This window comes from Megascapheus bottae, chromosome 12 (assembly GCF_031878675.1).
Source record: "Megascapheus bottae isolate mThoBot1 chromosome 12, mThoBot2.hap1, whole genome shotgun sequence".
NCBI lineage: Eukaryota > Metazoa > Chordata > Mammalia > Rodentia > Geomyidae > Megascapheus > Megascapheus bottae.
In genome coordinates, this window is record NC_143520.1 from 12,604,833 (window position 1) to 12,631,609 (window position 26,777).

The 26,777-nt window shown below is 41.6% G+C and overlaps 1 protein-coding gene across 1 annotated transcript; it reads left to right on the forward strand.

Moving 5' to 3' along the window:
* Window positions 1-34: 34 nt before the first annotated feature.
* Window positions 35-25,462, forward strand: Cfap210 (cilia and flagella associated protein 210). The gene is made up of 9 exons (XM_090342685.1): window positions 35-166; window positions 3,360-3,586; window positions 9,023-9,196; window positions 9,556-9,749; window positions 12,359-12,515; window positions 16,227-16,366; window positions 19,137-19,329; window positions 20,789-20,953; window positions 24,561-25,462. Exons 1-9 carry the CDS (start codon window positions 118-120, stop codon window positions 24,903-24,905), a joined length of 1,644 nt encoding a protein of 547 aa, XP_090198811.1. The 5' UTR covers window positions 35-117; the 3' UTR covers window positions 24,906-25,462.
* Window positions 25,463-26,777: the final 1,315 nt, after the last annotated feature.

The following is a 26,777-nucleotide window of genomic DNA, read 5'->3' on the forward strand; positions in this document are numbered from 1 at the left end:
GGCTCGCGTCACTTCCGGCGGCGTTGCTCAGCAACCGAATGTTCTCAGAAACTTTTAGAGGGCTGGAGTCGGCTGGGCCATAATCTGGTATCCAAATCTGGATGCTTCGGGAGCAAGATGCTAGTGCGGTTTGGAAGGCGCTCTGGACAAGCCAGAGAAATGACTGGTAAGCATGCTCAGCAGCAGCGGTGGAGTTTGTGGGAGTTACACCGTCTTGCCTTGGGATAAATGGCTGGGAGAAGGACGGGCACCAGGGAGAACGTTGGAAAAAGTTTACAGAAACAAGGATGGGGAGGAAAAAAAAAAAAAAAAGCCCATGCTGGGCGCCGATGGCGCACGTCTGCAATCGTAGCTACTCAGGAGGCGGAGATGTGCGGATCGCGGTTCAGAGTCACCCTGGGCAACTCGTACTGACCAGCTGTAGATCCTCAGTCAGTTTCCAGACGTGTTTTCCAAGATCCAGGAGGCGTGGGGGCGGGGAACCTAAATTTTGTGATTCACCAAAACGATTGAGATATCTTTTGGAAACTCCAGTGACCTGAGTCTGCTGTGACTCCGCCAGCCTTAGTGCTGTCTCTAAAGGGAATGACTCATTCCTATCCACTCTAAAGCGAAGGTAACCATTCTCCTCCACTGTCTGCGGTTTCTGTGTGCACACTTTACAGTCTTTGTGGTCAGCCTGTGGAAGACCAAATGAATAAGAACAGTAAAAACAAAAAGAGGTTAGGGGCCGGGAGCTTGGCCTAGTGGTAGAGTGCTTGCCTAGCATGCAGGAAGACCCGGGTTCGATTCCTCGGTACCATGTACATAGAAAAAAGTCAGAAGTGGTGCTGAGGCTCAAGTGGTAGAGCTCTAGCCTTGAGAAAGTCCAAGGACAGTGCTCAGGTCCTGAGCTCAAGCCCAGGACTGGCAAAAAAAAAAAAAAAAAAAAAAACCCACCCCGTACAAATAAAAAATAAGTCTGTTCTAGAGGGTATGGCTATATTAACAGAAGTCTGCCTGGCTACTTTAAAAAATAAAACCTTGTTAATTAATATTATCCACTGAGATTTCTCTGATCCTCAAAAATATACAGCAACTTGGTTCATCTTCTGATGTCAAAGAGGAGGGATAACATTGTGGACTACACACACAGCTTGCACTCACTGCTGTGTACTGTATAGGGAATGGTTCTACCAGTACGAGCTGTTTGCTCTTTGTAACTCTTTATAATATTGGTGAATTAAGTTTATTTTTAATTGTGGGGATAATGTACAGAGCGGTTACAGTTACATTCATCAGGCAGTAGGTGCATTCTCACACTTCTCATGTTTTTGTCCCATTTCCCTCCCAATCTTGGTGAATTAAGTTTTCTCCATGTTATATCATATCTTCAAGAATTGGATGGGGCCAGGAGCATGGCCTGTTGGTAGAGCGCTTGCCTAGCATGGAGGAAGCCCTGGGTTCGATTCTACAGTACCACATACACAAAAAAGCCAGAAGTGGTGCTGTGGCTCAAGTGATAGAGCCCTAGCTTTGAGAAAGCTCAAGAACAGTGCCCAGGCCCTGAATTATAGCCCCAGGACTGGGAAAAAAAATAATTTTAAAAATCCAAGGGGTAGGACTGTAGCCTTGAGCTGATGAGCTCAGGGACAGCACCCAGCCCAGAGTTCAGGCCCCATAACCCACAAAAAAAAAAAAAGAATTGGGTGAAATCATGACACTGAGCTGGGTACCGGCTCATGTCATAATTGTAGCTACTCAGAACCCTGAGATCAGAAGATTTCAGTTCAAAGCCAGCTGGAGCAGGAAAGTCAGACAGACTCTTATCTCCTATTAACCACCAGAAAACTAGAAGTGGCATTGTGGCTCCAAGTGGTAGAAGGCTAGCCTTGAGCGAAAAATCTCAGGTACAGTACCCAGACCCTGAATAAAAGCCCCATGACCAACAAAAATACAAGTAACAATAACAAAATGACACTGTGCTCCATAAATATGTTCAATCACTATGTGTCAATTAATATATCTAAAAAGCCAAGTTTGGTGGTTCAAATGTGTAATTCTGGCTTCTTGGGAGGCAGAGATTGGAGGCTAACCTGGCCAAAGAACTTTGTGAGGCTTCATTTCAGTCAATGGTTGTTATCTTAGCTGCAGGATAAGCACAATGGCTAGGCACAGTGGCATGCTTCTATTTTCCCAGTTACATGGAGAAGCACCGGTAGGAGGCTTGAAGTCCAGGCTAGCCCAGACATAAAACTGGTTATTTTCCTTCTTATTCCTCTTCTTCCTCCTCTCCCTCCCCTCCCCCTCCCCCTCTCCTCCTCCTCCTCCTCCTCCTCCTCCTCCTCCTCCTCCTCCTCCTCCTTCTTTGTCAGGTATGGGGTTTGAACTCCCAAATGGGTGCTGTCCCTGAGTTCTTTTTTTTTTTTAATTTTTTTTTATTGTAATTAGTAAAAGGGTTACATGATATTTGCCAGATAGAAGGTGCATTAATGTCCCTGAGTTCTTTTGCGCAAGGCAAGCACTTTGTCATTTCAAGCCATAGCTCTATTTCTGTTTTTTTTTTTTTTTTTTGCCAGTCCTGGGCTTGAGCTCAGGGCCTGAGCACTGTCCTTGGGCTTTCTCAAGGCTAGAGCTCTACCACTTGAGCCTCAGCACCACTTCTGGCTTTTTCTATATATGTAGTACCAAGGAATCGAACCCGGGTCTTCGTGCATGCTAGGCAAGCACTATAACCACTAGGCCAAACTCCCAGCCCTATTTCTGGTTTTGGTTTGTTTGATTTTTTGTTTTGATTGGTTAATTGGAGATAAGAGTCTCAAGGGGACTTTTCTGCCTGGGTTGGCTTCCAACAGCATCTTTAGATTTCAGGCTCCTAAGTAAGCAAGAATTATAGAAGTGAGCCACCAGCAGCTGGCAAAACTGGTTATTTCTTACTTCAAAAATAACCAACACATGGGGCCGGGAGTTTGGCCGGGAGTTTGAGCTCAAATCCAGGACTTGCACCAAAAAAAAAAAGAATAAATTAACCTGGACACTGGTGGCTTGCACCTGTAATCCTAACTATTCAAGAGTCTGAGATCTGAGGACCACTGTTCAAAGCCAGCATGGGCAAGGAAGTCTATGAGACTCCAATTAACCACCAAAAAGCCAGAAGTAGGGCTTGGGTTCAACTGATTGAGTGCTGGGGACAGTGCCTAGACTTGTGTTCAAGCCCCAGGTCCAGCACACACACACACACACACACACACACACATACATTAAATAAATTAAGTAAATATTCAAAGCAATTCCAGGTGTCATGGAATATAAAAATTTCTGAAGAAAAATCATTTGCATGCTTGAAAGTCTTAATCATGTGTTGTTTTAAATTTTACTAGGAATAAGGAACTCTGGAGAAGATGGAATTTCCTACCCACCTCTTTTACCTAACAAGGTAGATCTTAAGCAGGTGACCATAATTCCACACAGTGAATGGGAAAGAATTCAGGACAGCCTGGATGGTTTGACAAGAGAAGCAGCAGCTCTCCGTGCAGAAAGAAAGGCAAAGAAAGATATGCATTTACAATCCCAAAATGTGGTAAAGCATTGGACTAACACATATGCAGTAAGTATTAATTTTCCAGGGCTCTACGATATTGAAGACATATTTTAATATTCCCTCATATTTAATATTCTCATATTTTTATGCTAAATGTGTCATAAAATTCACTGAAACACATTTTCAATATTTTCATTTGGGTATAAATAGTAATAACAGTAAACATATTTAAGGTGTAACTTTAGGCAATTAGACAGTAGTATCTATGTCAAATACTATTATTACAATTAAGATAATGAACATTTATCATCCCAGAGTTTCCTCAATCCTAGGTCACCACTTATCAGTGTGTTATTATATTGCAGGTTTTACTCAAAACAATGTGAGATTAATTCATGTTGAATGTATTTGTTCACATTTCATTTTTCTGGTTTTGTTTTGCTGGTCCTAGGACTTGAACTCAGGGCCTGGGTGCTGTCCCTGAGCCACTGTGCTAAAAGCTAGCGATATACCACATGAGTCATAATACCCCCTCTGGCTTTTTTTGAGTCATTATTGTAGGTAAGACTTTCCTACAGCCTGAGTATGAGCTGTAATCTTCAGATCTCGCCTCCTGAGAAGCTACGATTACAGGTGTAAGCCACTGCCATCAGCTATTCACTTTTTTTGCCAGTCCTGGGGCTTGAACTCAAAGCTTGGGCATTGTCCTTGAGCTTTCTCAAGGCTAACGCTCTACCACTTGAGCCATAGCACCACTTCTGACTTTTTCTCTGTATGTGGTATCTGGGAATTGAACTCAGGGCAACATACATGCTAGGCAAGCACTCTACCACTAGACCATGCTCCTGGCCCTGTTCACTTATTTTTTATTGCTGCATAATAGTCTCTGGAATGGTATTCTGATCTCTTGATGGTTTGACATCAGATGGTTGCATTTGATTTTTTTCCCATTTTTTTTGGCTATTGCCTTTTACTCGTGTAAAGATGTACATGTGAACATAGGCTTCCATTTCTTTTGGGTAAATATCCTGGTGTAGAATGACTGAATCACATGGTTGCTGTAGCTGTTTTCCAAAGCTATTGCCATTTTCCATACATTTGCTGCAAGTTAGTATAATCTGTCTTTTTTTTTTTTCTTCTTTTGTCTCTGTCCCTGAGCTCTTCAGCTCAAGGCTACTGCCCTACCCCTGGGCCTGAGCCTGGTCCCCGAGCTCTTCAGGTCAAGGCTACTGCCCCTCCCTTGGAGTCACAACTCCACTTCTGGTTTTTTAGTGATTAACTGGAGATAAAAGTCTCATGTCTGGGCTGGCTTTAAACTGCTATCCTCAAATCGGTAGGATTATAGGCATGAGCCACTGTATCGGCTTTTTTTTTTTTTTTTTTTTTTTGCCAGTCCTAGGGCTTGAACCGAGGAATAAAGCCCGGATCTTCATGCATGGTAGGCAGGCACTCTACCACTAGGCCAAACTCCCAGCCCCTAATTTTTTTTCCAGCAATTTTGTACTTTATTTTTTTTCCATGTATTTTTATTGTAATTAATAGAAGGGTTACATTATATTCACCAGATAGAAGGTGCATTACTTCACATATATTGATATCCTTTCTTATGTCTTGGTCCCCATTTCCCTCCCCCAACCCCCACCCCTCATCTTGTTTTCCCCCTTCCCTATCCAATTTCAAATAATCAAATATGCATTTATCCAGTATATTAGATAACAAAGTGAAATACTGTAACAATATGAGATAACGAAGGGACAGCAAAAGAGATGAGAGATAACATAGTACATTAAGGACAACGATCACTCATTATATGGCTTTTGTTTCTATATCCTAGAGGTCCTTTCATGTAGCGTCATACTGTATGGCCTTATGTATCAAGGTTTTGCTCTACAGCAAATCTCTGCTAGGAGAGCCCAAGGTTTCTACTGATTATGACAAGTGAGGGAAACCATTGAGCCTATGTTCCTTTGAGTCTGGCTTACTTCACTTAATATGATTTTTTCTGAGTCTTTCCATTTCCTTACAAATGGGGAGATGTTGTTCTTTCTGACAGCAGCATAGAATTCCATTGTGTATAAATACCACATCTTGGGGCCAGGAGTTTGGCCTAGTGGTTAAAGTGCTTGCCTAGCATGTATGAAGACCCGGGTTCGATTCCTCGGTACCACATACATAGAAAAAAGCCGGAAGTGGTGCTGAGGCTCAAGTGGTACAGCTCTAGCCTTGAGAAAATCCAAGGACAGTGCTCAGGTCCTGAGCTCAAGCCCAGGACTGGCAAAATAAATAAATAAATAAATAAATAAATAAATAAATAAATACCACATCTTGTTGATCCACTCATCAACTGAGGGACATCTAGGTTGGTTCCGTATCTTTGCTATGGTAAATAGTGCTGCAATGAACATTGTTGTGCTAGTGGATTTAGTATGCCCTTGTTTCTGGATGTTTGGGTAAATGCCAAGGAGTGGAATTGCTGGGTCATAGGAGAGCTCTATGTTTAGTCTTTTGAGGAATTGCCAAGGCGAGATGGATCTTGAGTTCAAGGATTGCACAGAGAGGTTGAGGTCACGCTGAACAGTATGGTAAGACCTATTATCAAAACCAAAACAAAACACACACACACACACACACACACACACACACACACACAACATGATAGAAAAGACATCACAATCAGAAGGGAGAAAATGAGAATAAGAAAACTTGAGTCTGACATATAAAAAGGATTAAATTACATTCCAATGGTATAGAATATTAAAAATGATTTTTAACAAGCTTAAAGATGTAAATTTAAACAGGAAAATTTTAGCATAAATCATAGAATCTCTTCAGGATAACAGGGTAATTAAGACAAAGATATAACTAACAAAGGAAAAGAAAGACCTCATATGACCTGACTCATTGAATAAAATCCTCAGAGGTGTAGAAAAACATAAAATAGGTTGGGTGCAGTGGCTCATGCCTGTAATCCTAGCTACTCAGGAGGCTGAGATCTGAGGATTATAGTTCAAAGGCAGCCAGGGCACTACAAAGACTTTTATCTCTAACTAATCATAAAGCCAGAACTGTGCTGTGGCTCAAGGGATAGGGCAAAAGCTTTGAGCTGAAGAGCTCAGAGACAATGGCCAGGCCCAGAGTTCAAGTTCCAAAACTGACAAAAAAAGAAAAGAAAAGAAAAACAAAACATGCTGGTGTTGGTTTCTTAAATGAGCAAAAACGAAGTTGGGTATTAATTATGTAACTATAGATACTAATTTCAGAAATATAGAAACTAGTAAAAGTAATTATCTTATAATGAGGGGAGATAGCAGATGAAAACTTACTATAGAGAAAAGCTCATGTGTATGTCTATGATATGTTTGCATTTTGACTAGATATGCTACCTTCCTAAATAATTCAAATAAAAAGTGAACTAAAAATGTAACCTTGTGGAGTTGGGATTGACCTAGAGGTAGAGTGCTTGCCTAGCATGCACAAAGACCTGGGTTTAATTCCTTGGTACCACATATATAGGAAAAGCCAGAAGTGGTGCTGTGGCTCAAGTGGTAGAGAGCTAGCCTGGAAAAGGCCCAAGAACAGTGCTCAGGCCCTGAGTTCAAGCCCAGGACTGCCAAAAAAAATGTAACCCTGGGGGTTGGGAGCATGGCCTAGTGGTAGAACATGGCCTATGCTTGCCTAGCATAGGCCCTGGGTTCGATACCTTGGTGCCACATACAGAAAAAGCCTGAAATGGTGCTGTGGCTCAAGTGATAGAGAGCTAGCCTTGAGGGCAGTTCAAATGCCAGGACTGGCTGTATGCCAGTGGCTCATCCTACTTACTCAGGAGGCTAAGATTTGAAGATTGTTGTTTGAAGTCAGCAAGAGAGATAAGCCTCATTTCCAGTTAATCATTAAAAATCTGGAAGTGAGGGGCTAGGACTTTGGCCTAGTGGGTAGAGTGCTTTCCTAGCATGCATGAGGACCCAGGTTCGAATCCTCAGTACCACGTATACATGGAAAAAGCTGCAAATGGTGCTGTGGCGCAACTGGTAGAGCTCTAGCCTTGAGAAAGCCCACGGACAGCACTCATGCTTTGAGTTCAAGGCCCAGGACTGGCAAAAAAAAAATCTGGAATGGCGTGCGTGGTGGCACACGCCTGTAATTCTAGCTACTCAAGAGGCTGAGATCTGAGGACCAAGGTTCAAAGCCAGCCCAGGCACAAAAGGATCTGAGCCTCTTATCTCCAATTACCTCTAAAAAAGGGGAAGTGGGACTTAGCTCAAGGGTAGGGTGGTAGCCTTGAGCTGTAGCACTCAAGGACAATGCCCAGGCCTAGGAGTAGGGCTGTAGCCTTGAGTTGAGGAGTTCAGGGACAGTGCCCAGGCCGAGTTCAAGCCCCAGGACCCACAAAAAAAAATCTGGAAGTGTATCTGTGGTTCAAGTCATACAGTGTTTTGAGCAATAAAGCTAAGGTATAGTGGCCCAAGCCCTAATGCCAAATGCACACACACAATGGAACCCTATTGTTTAATAATTTCACAAAAAAATGACAAAATTAATAATGCAGGTTGAAATGATTGCATTATAATGTTCAATTTTAGTAAAATTAAATTGGAAAATGAAAACAAAAGAGTGCTTTTGAGCCAGGTGCTGGTGAATCAAAGCTGTAATCCTGGAGGTTGTAATCTGGAGGCTGAGATATAAGGATCAGAGTTCAAAGCTGGCCTAGGCAGAAAAATCCCGTAGATTCTTATTTTTATTTTTGCTAGTCCTACGGCTTGACTCAAGGCCTGGGCACTGTTCTTGGAAACTTTTTGCTCAAGGCTGGCTCTCTACCACTTGAGACACGCCACCACTTCCAGCTTTTTCTGTATATATGGTACTAAGGAATTGAACCCAGGTCTTTGTGCATGCTAGGCGAGCACTCTACTGTTGTACCCGAATTCCTAGAACCCCAAAAAGACCACCAGAGGCCACAGTCAAAGCTAAAAAGCAAGGGTTGTTTATTTACGAGTCTAGACTCGGGCCTCCGAGTACCCGTAGCCGGCAACGCTGGAAGACCTTATGCAAGGATTTTACACAGATTTTATAGGGGAATTATAATTACCTGATTGGCTATTTGATAACTCAAACTACTGGTCGAATCAGAGCTCAGGTGTCTAACCACTGAGCACCAAGCTGTTGCCACCTGGGGTTCAAGTACATGGGCCCTAAGCAAGGGGGGAGGGGGTCATTCCCAGAACATGGGACAATCTTGGCACAACACTACCATTAGGCTACTCTCCCGGCCTTCCAGTACATTCTTATCTCCAGTTAACCAGCATAAAGCCAGAAGTGGAAGTGTTTCGTAAATGATACAATCTTAAGCAAAATTAGCTAAGATACAGCATCCAGATCCCTGTACTGACATATACAAATCAATGCTTTTGGATTGGGGTATACATCAATGGTAGAAAGATTGCCTAGCCTACACAAACCCCTGGGTTTGATCCTCAAAAACAAAATGCCTTTGTCTTTTCACAGGGGATGAGAGAACAGAAACTTAAAGCCAAAAAGAAGCGTGATGAAGAAATTGAGGCCGAAAGACAAATCCTTGATATTGAAGAAGAAATATACAAGCAAGGACAAAGGAAAAAGGCCATTGAAAAAGCAAAGCAAATCCAGTTATATCAGACAGAAAGAATGAAAAAATTTCATGTACTTTTCTTTTTATTTTTGCTGTTTGTTTTGTTTTGTTTTGTTATTGTTTTTGTGGGTCATGGGGCTTAAATTTGGCCTGGGCTTTGTCCCTGAGCTCTGCAGCTCAAGGCTACGGCCCTACCCTTAAGCCAAGCCCTACTTCCTATTTTCTTGGGGTTAATTGGAGATAAGAGTCTCAGGTCCTTTTGTGTCCAGACTGGCTTTGAACCTTGAGAGTAGCTAGAATAGCCTCCTGAGTAGCTAGGATTACAGGTGTGAGCAACCGTGCCCAGCTCATATGTGTTTTACATGCGTAATTAATGATAGTTATGATATTTAAACTTCTTTTTTTTTTAATACTGCACTTTTTTTTCAAGTCAGGACTGCTTCTCAGTAGAGTTATGACTGAACGTGCAGCCCAGATTGAATTCCAAAAGAATAACATAAAATCAGATAAAAAATGGGAGGAACAACTGAAACTCAGTGTTGAAAAAGCTCTAAAAGAAGAGCAAGAAAAAGAAGAAAAACGATGTAGAGAAAGAATAGCTCTTGCCAAAGATCACCTGAAACAGTATGTATGTAGAAATCACCCCCCCCTGCACTTTTTTTTTTTTTTTTTGCCAGTCCTGGGGACTGAATTCAAGGTCTGAGAAATGTCCTTGGGCTTTCCTCAAGGCCAGTGCTCTACCACTTGAGCCGCAGCACTACTTCAGGCTTTTCTATGTGTATGGTACTGAGGAACCAAACCCTGGCCTTGAAGCATACGATGCAAGCATTCTACTAGGCCAAATTCTCTGCTTCTTTGGGCACTTTTTACTCAAGGCTATGAGGCCTTTTCTGTATATATGAAACCGAGGAATTCGAACCCAGAGCTTTGTGCATGCTAGGTGGCACTGCACCATTAGGCCAAGCTCACGGCCCTCTTTGTACTTTTTCTACTAAGTATTTTAGCATGGTGCTTTTGTAATAATAAAAAAGTGCTATATCAATAATGAGAAAAAGAAGATACAAAAAGGGTGATTTCGGGCTGGAGGAAGCATAGCCTAGTGGTAGAGTGCTTGCCTAACATGCCTGAAACCCTGGCTTTGATTCCCTGGAACCACATACACAGAAAATAAACAGAAGTGGCACTGTGGCTCAAATGTCAGAGTGATAGCCTTGAGCAAAATGTGGCCGAGGCCAGGTGCTGGTGGCTCGTATCTAGCTCCTCACGAGGGTGACAATCACAGTTGGAAGCCAGGCTGGGCAGGCAAGTTTGTGAGACTCTTATCTCTAATAAACCACCAAGAAAAGCTGGAAATAGAGTTGTGTATCAAGTGGTAGAGTGATAAATAACATTGAGCAAAGCAACTCAAGGGCAACATTCAGACCCTGAGTTCAACCCCCAGGACTGGCACACAAAGTACAAACAAAAGGTTAGAACTCACTGTTAGAGCTGGATATGATTGGTGCACTCCTATAATCCTGGAACTCAGAGATGGAGGCAGGAGGCCAGCCTGTTTTACAAAACAAGAATCTTCCTTGGACACAAAATTCTTTTGCTTCCTCATTCAGGATGATGTGGTGGTTACTATTGCTGTAACAATGCTGTAACAGCTGGAACATATTGGCAGTTAGCTGTCATTGTTTATTTCTCTTGCATCTGTTGGGTGGCAGATCTAGACTAGACTCTGTTGGACAGCTTTGCCATAGTAAGGAACTGAACTCTGCCAGCACGCTGTGAAAGTGGATTATCCAGCCTTAGTAAAGCCCTCTCACTACAGCCCCACGCTACCTTGAGGGCAACCTCTTGAGAACTGCCTACCCAAGGCACTCTGGTTGACTGTCAGGAAAGTGACTGATAGTGACTGTGGATAGTAGGATTTTTTTTTTTTTGGTCCATTGTGAGGCTTGAACTCAGGGCCTGGGCGTTCTCCTTGAACTTTTGTACTCAAATCTAGTGCTCTACTGCGTTGAGCCACAGGTCCACTCATGATTTGGGGGGAAATAATTGGAGATAAGAGTCTCACAGCCCTGCAGTCATCAGATCTCAGCCTCTTGAGTAGCTAGGATTACAGGTGTGAGTCACCTGCACCTGGCTGACAGTATTTTTAATTACTAACTTACAGTACTTAGCAATCAGTTACTGAACTCACTGCACAACTTCTGGCCTTTGCCTGAAAACCAGATTGTGTGTGTGTTGGGGGGGCGGGATTTGCACGTGCACATGCATGTCAATTGTGGGACTTAAAATCAGGGTCTGAGCACTGTCCCTTAGCTTTTTTTTTCTCTCTCAAGTCTAGCATTCTACCACTTGAACATCACTTCCACTTCTGGCTTTTTGCTGGTTTACTGAAATAAGAGTTTCATGGACTTTCCTGCTGCGGCTGGTTTCTCACCTTAATCCTCAGCTCTTAGCATTCTGAGTAGCTAGGATTACAAGTGAGAGCCACCATGCCTGGATGGAAATCAGATTTTTCTTTTCTTTCTTTCTTTTTATTATAATATATAGAGGGGTTACAGTTATATTCGCCAGATAGTAGGTGCATTATTCTCACACATTCTCATAATTTTGTCCCCATTTCCCTCTTCCTACCCCTCCCAATCATCTTTTTTTTCCCCTTCCCTTTGCTATTTCAAATAAATAAATGTATATACAATATGCCAGGTAACAAAATCAGATACAGTAACAATATGAGATTAACCAAAGGGCAACAAAAGAGAAGAAAAATAACATAATACATTGAGAACAATAATCACATAAGATAAAGCTCTTGTTTCCATATCCTGGAGATCCTTTCATTTAGTCTCATCCTATATGACCTTATGTATTTAGGTTTTGAACTATTGTAATCTTCTTCTAGGAGAGTCCTAGGTTTATACTGATTATGACAAAGAGGGAAACCATTGAGCCTGTGTTCCTTTGAGTCTGGCTTACTTCACTTAATATGATTTTTTCCAAGTCTTTCTATTTCCTTCTGAATGGGGCGATGCCATTCTTTCTGATGGCAGCATAGAATTCCATTGTGTATAAGTACCACATCTTCTTGATCCAATCATCTACTGAAGGGCATCTGGCTTGGTTCTGTATCTTTGTTATGGTAAATAATGCTGCAGTGAACATTGTTGTGCTAGTGGCTTTAGTATATCCTTGTTTCTGGATGTTTGGGTAAATGCCAAGTCTACTGGGTTTTGCTTTAGAATGAAGGAACGGGAAGAAGAAGAAGAAGAAAGGAAAAAATGTGAAGAAAAAGATGCGGAGGAGATAAAGCGACAGAATTCATTGTATAACATAGAAATGAAAAAAAGAGAAAAGAAGAGAAAAGAAGAGATAGAGGAAAGCAGGAGATTATTTTTGGTAAGTTGAAAATGTAGAAGTTCAAAAATTATACAAAGTCACATCGCATATCAATGGCTCATCCCTGTAATCCTAGCTACTCAGGAGGCTGAGAGATCATGGTTCAAAACCAGCTCAAGTAGGAGTCTTATCTCCAGTTAAGCACCCAAAAAGCTGCAAGTGGAGCTGTGTCTCAAGTGCTAAACCACTAGCCTTGAGCAAAACAAAAAAGAAAAAACAAGCAAACAAAAAACTCACAGACAGTAAATACCAAGTTCCCGAGTTCAAACCCCAGGATTGTGTGTGTGTCCAAACACACACACACACATACACATACACATACACAAAACTCCAAAGTCAAATACTTAGCTTTTAATATATTAATAATAATAGTGTGTGGGGCACGTCCCATCAAGGGTAAAAGGCCTACCTCGTGGCCCAGTGCTCACTTCCTGGTTTTGTGTAAGAGAAAACAGAGGCCAGGAGCATAGCCTAATAGTAGAGTGCTTGCCTAGCGTGCAGGAAGCCCTGGTTTCAATTTCTCCATACCATTTACACAGAAAAAGTCAAAAGTAGTGATGTGGCTCAAGTAGTAGGACACTAACCTTGAGCTGAAGAGTTCAGGGACAGTGCTGAGTTCAAGCCCCAGGATGAGAGGTTGGCGGGAGGGGGGGCCGTTGGGGGGGGTGGGGGAGGATTGTTGCCATTAAGTTGTGTTGCTAACAGAACATTTACTTTCAGAGAATGTGTATTTAGTATAGTTTTGTGTGCTCTCTTGCATAAAAACAAATGAAATTTCTTTTTCAAATGAGTTTCCTTAAAATAAGAATTTGTATTACACCTTTTTTTTTTTTTGTGGTACTCAGGTTTAAACTTGGAGTTTCATGCTTGCTAGGTTGATATTTACCATTTGGGCATGTCCCCAGCCTGACTTTATTCTAGTTCTTGTGGAGATGGAGTCAACTCTTCTGACTGACTGGCTTCCAACCCTGATCTTTTAGATCTCAACTTCCGAAGTAGCTAAGGATATAGGGGTGAGCCACCCTCCTAGCTTATTTCAAAACTTTTATGTTTTCTTTCCTTTTGCCAGTCCTGGGGCTTGAACTCAGGACATGGACACTGTCCTTGAGCTTTCTCAAGACATTTTCTATACCATTTGACTCACAGCACCACTTCCAGCTTTTTCTGTGTATGTGGAACCAAGGAATTGAATCCAGGTCTTCGTGTATGCTAGGCAAGCTCTCTACCATTAGGCCAAACTCCTGGCCTACACACACACACACACACACACACACACACACACACACACGTGTGTATGTATATATATATTTTTGTTGTTGTTGTTGTTGTTGTTGTTGGTTATGGGCTTGAACTCTGTGCTTGGATGTTGTCCCTGAGTTCTTCAGCTCAAGGCTAGCACTCTACTACTTGAGCCACAGTGCCACTTTTGGTTTTCTGATGGTTAATTTTAGGTAAGAGTCTCATGAACTTTTATGCCCAGGCTGGCTTGGAACCCTGATCCTCAGAGCTCATTCTCCTGATTAGGATTACAGGCAGGTTCTGCTCCCCCCCCCCGTCCCCACCATCTTGCTCTCTCTCTATATATGTATTTTTGCCAGCCCTGGGGCTTGAGCTCAGGGCCCGAACACTGTCCTTGGGCTTTCTCAAGGTTACTGCTCTATCACTTGAGCCACAGCACCACATCTGGCTTGTTCTATGTATGTGGTACCAAGGAATTGAACCCCGGGTCTTTGTACATGCTAGGCAAACACTCTACCACTAGGCCAAACTCCCGGCCCCTATATTTTCTTTCAAACTCTTTTTATTCTAAAATAGTACATTGGGGCCGGGAGTTTGGCCTAGTGGTAGAGTGCTTTCCTAGCATGCATGAAGACCTGGGTTCGATTCCTTGGTACAACATACATAGAGAAAAGCCGGAAATGGTGCTGAGGCTTAAGTGGTAGAGCTTTAGCTTTGAGAAAGTCCAATGACAGTGCTCAGGCCCTAAGGCCAAGCCAAAAAAACAAACAACAACAAAAACTGAAATAGTACATGCTCAGAGTTAAAACACCAAAAGGTGCAAAGGAAGAGTAGCAGTTTCTTGTACTGTTCCTTTTGCTTCCTGTAGGCAACCATTTTCAAGTTCAAGGTACTGGGACTTGAACTCAGGGATTCACATTCTCACTTAGCTTTTTGGCTAAGGCTGGAACTGTACCTCTTGAGTCATTTCTTCACTTTCAGCTTTTGCTGGTTAATTGGAGGTAAGCATCTCACAGATTCCTGCCCAGGCTGGCTTTGAACTGGAATTCTCAGAGTTAAGTTTACTGAGCACCTAGGATTATAGGTATAAACCACTGATCCTGGCTTGAAAGTTATATTCAAAATATTCTTAATTTAGGGCCGGGAGTTTGGCCTAGTGGTTAAAGTGCTTGGCTAGCATGCATGAAGACCCGGGTTCGATTCCTCGGTACCACATACATAGAAAAAAGTCGGAAGTGGTGCTGAGGCTCAAGTGGTAGAGCTCTAGCCTTGAGAAAGTCCAAGGACAGTGCTCAGGCCCTGAGCTCAAGCCCAGGACTGGCAAAAAAAAAAAATTCTTAATTTAGGTTTTAAAATATGTAGAAGGATCTAAGATACTCCAATTGATTTATGTGTTTTGGAGAGAGATTTTTGCCTTGTTGCTCTGGTAGTTGAGGATTTAACTTTTCTTCATATCCCTATTCTCATCTTCCACTACTCCCTAAGTAAATGTCACAATTTTATGTAAATTATTATTATAATTATATAAATATTTTATTTGCCAAGACAAGTAATATTCTAGGATTTTTTTAAGACTATAGAAATTTGATTTTAGGGGTTGGGGTGTGTCTCAGTAGTAGACTGCTTGCCTAGCGTGAGTGAAGCCCTGGGTTCGATTCCTGAGAACAATGTCAACAGAAAAAGTGGGAAATGGCACTGTGGCTCAAGTGTTAGAGCACTAGTGACAGTTCCTAGACCCTGAGTTCAAGCCCAAGGACTGGAAAAAAAAAAAGAGATGATTTTAGCCAAATGTGTATGGTTCCTGCCTGTAAACCTAGCTACTCAGGAGGCTGAGATCTGAAGATCCTTGTTCAAAGCCAGCCCAGGCAGGTAGGTCCATGAAATTCTTATTTCCAATTAAGCATAAAAAAAGCATAAGTGGCTCAGTGTCGTAAAGCACTAGCCTTGAGCTCAGGGAAAGGCACCCAGGCCCCAAGCTCAAGACCCATGACTGACAAAAAAAATTGGTTTTACTCATTATTTTTTTCTATGTATGTGGTACTGAGGAATTGAACCCGGGTCTTTGTGCATAGTAGGCAAGCACTCTACCATTAAGCCAAACTCCCAGCCCCAGTTTACTCTTTTTTTAAAGACAATTTTAACTATGTAGTTTCAAACTTGCCTTGTGGCTCAATATATGAAATTGTAATACATTACATAGTATTTTATATTTTATTCTCCCCCTTATGTCATTGAGATTATGCTTTATTTAACTATTTTCTGTTGTTGAACATTTAGAGATTGTTTCCATTTTCTTCTATTAAAATACTTTGAGATGAAATGTTTGATTCCTTTATTCATAGTTCTTCTCATTTGGGATATAGTTCCTGCAGAGAAATGGTTGCATTAGAAGCTAAGACTATTTGAAGGTTCTGGATAGATATTGATATGTGAAAAAAATGTGAGAAGATAATATATATTTATTTCTCCAAGGAACATATGAGTGATAAAAATATCATAAAAGCTGTAGAACAGCAGCAACAGGAAGAAGAAGATGAAAAAATTAGAAAAATGATCATAGCAAAAAAGCGTCTTATAAAAATGAGACAAGACAAAGAAGCTGAAATGCACAGGTAGAATTTTTAAAGTAACTTTATAATTAATGAACTGCTATCTGAAATTATTTCACAATAAGTCAAAAGTTAAGAAAATTGTCTTTAAGAATAGAAGTACCACTGTTTAGTTTTGTTGTTGTTGTTGTAGGGGTTTTTTGTTGTTGTTGTTTTTGCCAGTCCTGGGACTTGAACTCAGGTCCTGAGCACTGTCCTTGAGCTTTCTCAAGGCTAGCTCTCTACCACTTGAGCACCAATTCTGGCCTTGTCTGTGATGTGGTAACTAGGAGTTGAACCCAGGGCTTCATGTATGCTGGATAAGGATTCTAGCACTAGGCCAAGTTCCCAGCCAAGTATCACTGTTTATAGATGATGTTTACAATTTTGGACATTAAAATAGTTAAACTATTTTTTGACTATCCAAGGACTCTCTTGAATGAATGGTTGAAAATATTTATCCTCTGAGGGAGAGATGAGCTGGAGATGTCTTTGTGAGTCATTGGAACATAAGTGATAATGACAGCCATGGATACAGGTGATTTCCCTGTGACAGCTAGGAAATGAAGGTGGCATAGCCCCCGGGGAATTTCATATTTAAAGGTCAAATGGAGAAAAAACACAAGAGAATAGTTTCCAGAGATTGGAAGAAAACCAAAGAAACCTTAAGGAAGATAATAGATAATTTTAGAAAGAAGAGAGAAATCATCAGTGTTTTATCAATAGAGGGATTGACTAAGATTTTATAAACGAGTATTTCATTTATAAAATGAGACTTAAAAGTGTGAGTCGCAGACAGCCTCCTGAGTAGGTAGGATTACAGTGGTGAGCCACCAGTACACAGCAAAAAGTATTTCTTGGGCCGGGAGTTCAGTTCCTCAGTACCACATACATAGAAAAAAGCCAGAAGTGGTGCTGTGACTCAAGTGGAAGAGCCCTAGCCTTGAGAAAGCCTAAGGACAGTGCTCAGGCCCTGAGTTCAAGCCCCAGGACTGACAAAAAAGTCATTTCTTTGCATAATGTACAGTGTGGAATGAGTGGAAAAACAAGAAAGGAAGGTAGATTGCAGTCCAGATATTTCTGCCTATATCTTTTGTATCATGTGCAAATCTTCTTGTGGCTTCATTTCTTTTTTTTTTTTTTGCCAGTCCTGGGCTTCAGCTCAGGGCCTGAGCACTGTCCTTGGACTTTCTCAAGGCTAGAACTCTACCACTTGAGCCTCAGCACCACTTCTAGCTTTTTTCTATGTATGTGGTACCGAGGAATCGAACCCGGGTCTTCGTGCATACTAGGCAAGCACTTTAACCACTAGGCCAAACTCCCGGCCCTTGTGGCTTCATTTCTCCCTTAGTCTTTACCATGACCCATAAACTTTCTACCCCCTCCTAATGCCCAGCTGACCTCACTCTCATCTCCCAGACCTCATTTCCTACTGTACTAACCAACTCTGACTCTTCCTGTGTACTATCTGGGTTACAGACATTTCCAGAGTACATGTAATTTGCTTCTCTACCTCTTTCAGATCTTTACTTAAAAAAAATTACTTTCTCCTTGAGGATTTCCCAATCCCTTTATTAAGACAATATAAAATTGCATTATTGTAAGAAATGCACTGTTTTGGCTCATGGTTTTGGAGGTTTCAGTCCATGTTGCCTTTCAGTCTGCAGCACATCATGGTGGGCCTGCAGGGTGGAACAAGCCTCACCTCATGGCAGTTGAAGAAAGAAAGAGAGAGAGAGAGAGACAGAGAGAGACAGAGAGAGAGACAGAGAGATGGAGAGAGGAAGGGAGAGATGAGACAGGAGGGTGAGAGACAAAGGAGAAAGGAAAGAAGAGTAGAGTGGAGAGAGCAAGAAGAGAAAGTAAGGGCTAGAATTCCAATATCCCCTTTAAGGATGTGACCCCAGTGACCTAATTTCTCTTCACTAGGCTCCATCTCTTATGGGTTACATTCACTCCCCCCATTGAGTACATAGGATGGTGATAGGCTTTCAAGACATAGGCCTTAGGGGTACAATTCAAATTAAAACACCTTTATCATTTTAACTGCATTCTTTTACTTCATTGCTTGGTAGCTATATTGTATTACAGTTTATTTACTTTATTGTGATACCAGGTTTGAAGACAGAGTCCAGTGCTTGGTAGGCAGGTGCTCTACTGCTGTGCTTTGTCTTTATTGCCCCCCCCTTTTTATTTGTCATGGGATTTGAACTCTGGGCTTGGGCACTGTCCCTGAGCTACTTCGCTACCCCTTGAGGCACAGCACCACTTCCAGTTTTCTATAATTGTGAGCCACTGGCCCTGCTAACACTTTTTTTTCCCTACAGATACTTGCATACACACAAATACATCACAACCATATATATTATTATTTTAATTTTTAGAAATATTTATTACTTTATTAGTATAAAAATTCATTGTTGGAGTCATGAGTTTGGCCTAGTGTAGAGTGCTTTCCTAGCATGCATGAAGACCCAGGTTCGATTCCTCGGTACCACATACATAGAAAAAAAAAAAAAAAAGAAGTGGTACTGAGGCTCAAATAGTAGAGCTCTAGGCTTGAGAAAGTCCAAGGACAGTGCTCAGGCCCTGAGCTCAAGCCCAGGACTGGCAAGAAAAAAATCCAATTCATTGTTAACACAGGTTCTAAGAATAAATTTTAAATATGTGACAATATTCACTTGAAACAATATAAAAGGGAGTAATACATCTTTTTTTAATAGATTGCAAAATATCTCAGCTTTCACAATGAAAGTACCTTCACTGTGTTACAAATCTTCTCCTCTTGTTATAGGCAAATGGAGGAGCGGAGAGGAAGAATAAATAACTTCCTGAGTAACCTAATGAAAGAGAAACTTGATAATGAAGATTTGATTGCTGCTAGAGATTTTGCAGAAGCTGAGACTGAGTTTGAGAAAAGAGACAAAGAAAAGAAAGAAAAAACACAAGCAGAATTAAAAGCGATTGCAGAACATAGAGCCCTTGTGGTAAACAATTCTACTAAGACTTTTTTTTTGGTGGGTTGTGGGGCGTGAACTCTGGATCCGGGCTCTTCAGCTCAAGGATACACCCTACCCCTTGAGCCACAGTGCCACTTCTGGTTTTCTTGTGGTTATTTGGAAATAAGAGTCTCATGGACTTTAGTGCCTAGGCTGGCTTTGAACCATGACCCTCAGATCTCTGCCTCCTTCAGCTAGGATTACAGGTGTGAATCACCATGCCCGGCTTTAATTTTTTTTTTTTTTTTTGCCATTCCTGGGGCTTAAACTCAGAGCCTGAGCACTGTCCTTGGGCTTTCTCAAGGCTAGAGCTTTACCACTTGAGCAACAGCACTACTTCTGGCTTTTTCTTTTTTTTTTTTTTTTGCATTTTTTTAATTGTAATTAGTAAAAGAGTTACATGATATTTGCCAGATAGAAGGTGCATTAATTCACATACATTGATACCCTTTCACATGTCTTGGTACCCATTTCCCTCCCCCCCCCAACAACCCCCACCCTACTTCTGGCTTTTTCTATGTATGTGGTATTGAGCAATCGAACCCAGGTTTTCATGCATGCTAGGTAAGCACTCTACCACTAGGCCAAACTCCAGGCCCCTAATTTTTTTTATTTAAATGTTTCTGGAAAACTGCATAAAAATTATCCAATTACACTCTTTGAAAGACATCATTCCCCTGTATGACTGTCATAACAGTTAATTATAGATTGATAAATGATAGTAATTTTTTACCTACAAATAGTTCCTTACCTTAAGATCTTGATTTTTTGGACCTGTGTTTCCTTCCTCCCTCTCTCTCCCTTCCTCCCTCTTTTCCTTCCTTCGTTCCTTTCTTTTTTCTTCCCTCTTTCCTCACTACTCTCTCCACCTCCCTCCATTCCTTCTTTCCTTTTTTCCCTCATTCATTTTCTTCTTCCATCTATCCCATTTTCCTCTTCTACCATTCCCTCTACACTGGCTATATAATCCAGCCTGGTTTCAAACTCAGATCCTACAGCTCCAGCCTCTCCCCACTACTGGGATTACAGGCATGTACCACCACACCTAGCTGTATTTTCTCTTTTTTTTTTTCTGGATCAGTAAATTTTTTTGATTGTAATTAGTAAAAGGGTTACATGATATTTGCCAGATAGAAGGTGCATTAATTCACATGCATTGATACCCTTTCACATGTCTTGGTACCCATTTCCCTCCCCCCCACACTCCCCTGTATTTTCTCTTTTAAACCCTAGAAATTGTTCTATTTCACTGATGTTTTCTTTAGGCATTTCATAATATCCAGGAAACTAAACAAATAAAGTAAACTAGACATATCAACATAGGTGCATATGTTTTTCTGTCCTGTTTCACTCCTGGATGACTTTCTACTTGGAGGATTCTAACTCTGTCAGAACTGGTAGCTAAAATTAATTTTAGTGTTTTTAAAAATTACTTTTCACTGTCTAGATGAGAAAGAAAGAGGAAGAAGAAAGACAACGAAAAATAGAATCTAAAGAGTACATGGAGGCTATCCAAAAAGCAGATGAGATTTATTGGAAGCAGGAAAAAGAGAAAAAAAGCAAAGCTAGTAAAGCACTCCGAGATCTTCAAGATGACCATATTCAGCAAATGGTAATTATTTTATTTTAGTGACAAATATGTAATGCAGTTTTCATGCTAGTTTCTGGTCTCCCAAGCAGTTTCTTTGTTAGGAATGGTTGCTATGGTTACCAGCGTAGGCCTTTGCATCCTCTGCACTGAGGTTCCATGTTAGCTTTTTCTTTTACAAAAATGTTTTTTGTGTCCATTGTTCTACATAGTGCCATCTCATGGCTTCCCTTACACTTCACTCGTCACTGAGGATAATGAGCATCTGCTCATGTTCTCCTTAGCTGTTCCTATGACTTCTTTTGTGATGATCCATTTAAATGTATTGTCAGTTATTTGAGGGATTTTAGTTGAGCTTTTTTTTTTTTTTTTTTTATTTTTTGCCAATCCTGGGGTTTGAACGAAGGGCCTGAGTACTGTCCTTCAGCTTTCTCAAGGCTTAGATCTCTACCACTTGAGCCAGAACACCACTTCCAGCATTTTTTTTTTTTTGTAGGTCATGGGGCTTGAACTCTAGGCCTGGATGCTGTGCCTGAGCAATTTAGCTCAAGGCTACTGCCCTACCCCTGGGCCTGGGCATTGTCCCTGAGTTCAGCTCAAAACTAACACCCTGCCCCTACAGCCACAACCCAACTTCTCTTTTTCTAGAGATTGAGGATAAGAGTCTTATGGTCTTGCCAGGAGTTTGGCCTAGTGGTTAAAGTGCTTGCCTAGCATGCATGCAGACCCGAGTTCAATTCCTTGGTACCACATACATAGAAAAAAGCCGGAAGTGGTGCTGAGGCTCAAGTGGTAGAGCTCTAGCCTTGAGAAAGTCCAAGGACATTGCTCAGGCCCTGGGCTCAAGCCCAGGACTGGCCAAAAAAAAAAAAAAAGAGTTTTATGGTCTTTAGTGTCCAGGCTGGTTTTGAACTGTAATCCTCAGATTACAGTAACTGGGATTACAGGCATGAGCCACCATGCCCAGCTTATTTCCACCTTTTTCTATATATGTGGTACTGAGGAATTGAACCCTGGTCTTCGTGCATGCTAGGCAAGCACTCCACCACTAGGCCAAATTCCCAGACCTAGTTAAGCTTTTTATTATTCAAATATAACATAAAATTTAATATTTTAATGTGTGTGCATGGTGTGTGAGTTGGGGATAAAACACAGAAATGCTTGTATTTCCTGGCTTTTATCTTTCTTTCAGTGCCAGGAATTGAGCCCAGGTCTTGCTCACGCCAAGCAAGCACCATGCTCTCAGCTCCACCTCCAGCCCCATTTTGACTACTTTTCAATGTAAACTTCGGAGGCAGTGCACGCATAGCAACTATCACCACCGTCATTACACTTTCCTCATCCTGTACTGAACTCTGACCCATTAAACAGTAACTTCTTCTCTATGTGCCTGTCCTTCCAGGCCTACTTCTTTCTTTTTTTTTTTTTTGCCAGTCTTGGCCTTGAGCTCAGGGCCTGAGCACTGTCCTTGGACTTTCTCAAGGCTAGAGCTCTACCACTTGAGCCTCAGCACCACTTCCAGCTTTTTTTTCTATGTATATGGCACCAAGGAATCGAACCCGGGTCTTCGTGCATGCTAGGCAAGCACTCAACCACTAGGCTAAACTCTCGGCCCAGGCCTACTTCTTTCTGTTCTACCTTCTGTCTCCATTCTTTTTATTATTCTAGGGACTTCATCTAAGGAGAATCATACCGTATTTATCCTTTAGTGTGTGACTTATTTCACTTAGCATACTGGTTCCAGTGTTCACGCATGTGGCAGTATATATTCTATTTTGTGAATGGACCATGTTTTCTTTGTCAGTATAGCTGCCCACAGACCTGTGAGGGGTTTCTTCTTTGTGGTTATTGTGAATAGTACTTCCTCAATGTAGGTATCCATTTTTTGGGGGGGTCAGTCATGGGGCTTGAGCGCTGTCCCTGAGATCTTGAGCTCCAGGCTAGTGCTCTACCATGCTGAGCCACAGCACCACTTCCATTTTTTTTTTCTGGTTCATTGGAGATGAGAGTCTCATGGATTGTTATGCCTGGGCTGGCTTTGAACTGGGTAGGATTACAGGCCTGAGCCACCAGCACCCAGTTTGTCCTATCAATTCTTAAAGACAGAATAGAATTTCTGAGTCCTTTGTTAATTCTATGTGGAACATTTTCATGAACATCTGTACTGTTTTTCATTGAAGCTGCAGGGTTTTTTGTTTGTTTGTTTGTTTTTGTCGGTTGTGGGACTTGAACTCTTCTGGGCCTGGGCTCTGTCCCTGAGCTCTTTAGCTAAAGGCTAGTATTCTATCACTTGAGCCAAAGTGCCACTTCCAGTTTTCTGGTGGTTAATTTAGAGAAAAGTCTCACAGACTTTAGTGCTCAGGCTGGCTTTGAACTGCAGTACTCAGATTTCAGCCTCCTGAGTAGCTAGGATTACAGGCGTAAACCAGCTCACCTGGCTGGAAATGTTTTACAATTACAAAACAATTTAGTGAAGCGCTAAGTAGTACAGTACATAGACCATGCACAGTTTTCTTTTCCTTCCTTCCTTTCTTTCTCTTCTCTTCTTTTTTTTTTTTTTTTTTTTTTAGAAATAACCATCGTTTGGGGCCAGGAGTTTGGCCTAGTGGTAGAGTGTTTGCCTAGCACAAAGACCCAGGTTTGATTCCTCAGTACCACATACATAGAAAAAGCCAGAAGTGGTGCTGTGGCTCAAGTGGTAGAGCTCTAGCCTTGAGAAAGTCCAAAACAGTGCCCAAACCCTGAGTTCAAGCCCCAGAACTGGCGAAAGAAAGAAAGAAAGAAAGAAAGAAAGAAAGAAAGAAAGAAAGAAAGAAAGAAAGAAAGAAAGAAAGAGAGAGAGAAAGAAAGAGAGAAAGAGAGAAAGAGAGAAAGAGAGAAAGAGAGAAAGAGAGAGAGAGAGAGAGAGGAAGAAAGAAAGAAAGAAAGAAAGTAAGAAAGAAAGAAAGAAAGAAAGAAAGAAAGAAAAGAAAGAAAAGAAAGAAAGAAAGATCGATCCTGGGCTGGGATGTAGCACAATGATAAGTCGCTTGTCTAGCAAGTGCACATCCTGGGTTCAATCCCCAGTACAAAAAACAACAACAACAACAAAAAACCAAACAAGAGATAACCGTCATAAAGGGTTTAAAGTAGCATTTCAGGTCTGGAGAATATATTAGTGGTAGAACATTTACTTAGCATGTATAGGAAGGCTGGGTGTTCAATCCTCAATATAGCTTCCCTTAAAAAAATGTGGCAGGGCCAGGAGTTTGGCCTAGTTGTAGAGTGCTTGCCTAGCATGCATGAAGACCCAGGTTCGATTCCTCAGTACCACATGCATAGAAAAAAAAGCCAGAAATGGTGCTGTGACTCAAGTGGCTAGAGAAAGCCCAAGGACAGTGCTTAGGCCCTGAGTTCAAGGCCCAGCCCTGGCAAAAAGAAAAAAAGAAAAAAAAATTAAAAATGTGTCAGTGCATTGTGAGTTTTTAAAATCTATTTTTTTCTTTCTTTCTTTCTTTTTTTGGCTAGTACTGGGGCTTGAACTCAGGGCCTTGTGCTCTCAGCTTTATTATTCAGGACTGGTGCTCTACTACTTGAGCCATGCCTTCATTACCATTTTTTTCATATTGTATTTTCTTTCTTTCCCAAATAGGCTAAAAATAAGTTTAATGCAAAACAAGCAAAAGAAGAAGAACTAGACCACTACAGATCGACCAATGCTCTTGAGGCTGAAAAGGAGAAGGAATTTCAGGATTATGCCAGAGAAGTGATTAAATTTGAAACTGAATCAGCAAATAAATTCATTTATCCTCTTGTAAAAGCTGTACAGGAAGGACCTGGAGGTGGCCATGGGCCAGCTCTTGTGGAAAGAGGAGGATTAAGACCAAGCTATCAGGCAAATGATATTACTGGAGTCCAGCTTCCTTCTTACAGCTCCCAACGAACAAAATGTGATTTTCAGAAATCTAAGGGAAGGCTAGGTTTTACTTATTTTTAAGACTGACAAAATTTATTGTAGTAAATATGAGATACAAATATAAATGGATCATATACTTATGATTTCTATTAATAAATCTGTTATTCATCTCAGTACAATTGTGACTGATTTCACCTATTTCCATTGAGTATATATAAATGCCCAAGGTTACATGATTCAGATATTCTTTTAATCTTGGGTCCGGGGGAAACCTTCCACAGGTACTAAGTACATTGCCACTATTTTGCCATAATTATAATTCACTGCTCTAATAGGCAACCTTGAGTCTAGTAAGCTATCACTTCCCATTTTCCTTCTACACAACCTTTGGCAACAACGAAACTGCTATTTCTGGATTTGTCTGTACTGCCTACCTCATGAAATCATGTGGCCAGCTTTGGCATCTGGTTTTACTTTGCCTGATGTTGGGAGCCAGAGTGGAATCAAACTGTACCTTGACTTGCATCAGACAATGGCTTTATTGTCTTATTGTTTTCTGGCCCTATTCTATGTAAATGACCTGAGATTTACCATATGAATGTAACACCTGGAGGTTCCCTGGGTCAGGAGGAGGGAAGAAGGGGGAGTGAAAAATAAACACGGCAGTCTCAGAGTCTTTACCTGGACTGCGGACATCCCGGACCTGGTGTGTCTGTCTCTCTTCTATTTCTTCCTAGTCCTTGCCCCCGATTTCAGGAACCCCAATCTGCGAACCCTGGTTTGCTGCCGGTTGGCCCCGGCATCTGGTGCCCGAACAGGGACCCTGAAAATCTGGGACGAAGGTGAAGGACCCCTCCCTGTGGTGAGTAACACATCGTAGGACTATTAAGAGAGGATCTTAAGAGAGTGTATAGTCAGGAGTAAAAATTATGGGTCAAGTTAATAGCCATAGGTCATATGTACCGATCTTAACAGGCCTACTTGAAGCCCACGGAACGTGGGTGGAAAAAGGGGTGCTTCAGAGCTTCCTACAGTTTGTCGAGGAGGCATGCCCGAGGTTTATAGAGGAGGAATTCCAAAAAACCTGGCAGCGGATAGGAAAAAGAATTCAAGAATATTATAATGTATATGGCCCCGAAAAGACCCCAGTAGAGGCTATTGATGTATGGAATTTAGTAAGTGAATGCATAGATCCTCAACATGAAAATGCTGAACTTAATCTTGAATTAAGGGAACTTTATGAGTTAAAGGACCCTTCTGAAAAACCTGAGGCTGAGCCATATGCCGCAGCCCAAGAGAGTCTAAGTGAGATCTTGAAAAGGGAACAACAACCAGTAGATATTGAGTATCAGAATTCAGGTTTGAATATCAAGGAGGAAAGTTATGATGAGTCATTGGAGGGCTGGGTGGCTACGATAGAGAAGAAGTTAGAAGAAATGCTACATCTTCTATCGAAAATGGGGATGGAGCAGAGAGCCCCCCCAGAAGTAGGAAAGAAAGATGACCCTCAGGCCACTATGGTGTCTGATTCTAAACCTTACCCCTCACACCCACCGCCTCCGGCTGCAGCCTTACGGCCTCAATCCCTTTAGGCTTTAGGCAAGCCTAAAGGCCCTAGCAACAAGTCCCTTTTAACAGGCACTACAACCAGGCACAGTGCATCGCAATTAAACCTGACTCAGGCTGCTAGAGAGAGGGAAGATATTTCAGGGCCTCGATGCTTCCCTAGTTTAGTTGATCATGATGAACAAGTATACCATCAACCTGTTCCTGTTAAACTATTACAGGATTTAAAAAATGCCTGCTCCCAATATGGGCCAACTGCCCCTTTTACTCAAGTAATATTGGAGGCCGCGTGTGCTGGTATTGCATGCCCAAATGACTGGAAGCGGCTTGCCAGAGCATGCCTTAGTGCAGGAGAGTACTTATTATGGGAGACAGAGTTCACTGCAC

Bases quoted from the DNA above. Each gene is read 5' to 3' on its own strand.
- Cfap210 (XM_090342685.1), top strand. From the start codon at position 118: ATGCTAGTGCGGTTTGGAAGGCGCTCTGGACAAGCCAGAGAAATGACT. The intron at 12,516-16,226 runs GTAAGTTGAAAA...TATTTCTCCAAG, and splicing joins AAAGCAGGAGATTATTTTTG to GAACATATGAGTGATAAAAA. The intron at 20,954-24,560 runs GTAATTATTTTA...TTTCCCAAATAG, and splicing joins ATGACCATATTCAGCAAATG to GCTAAAAATAAGTTTAATGC.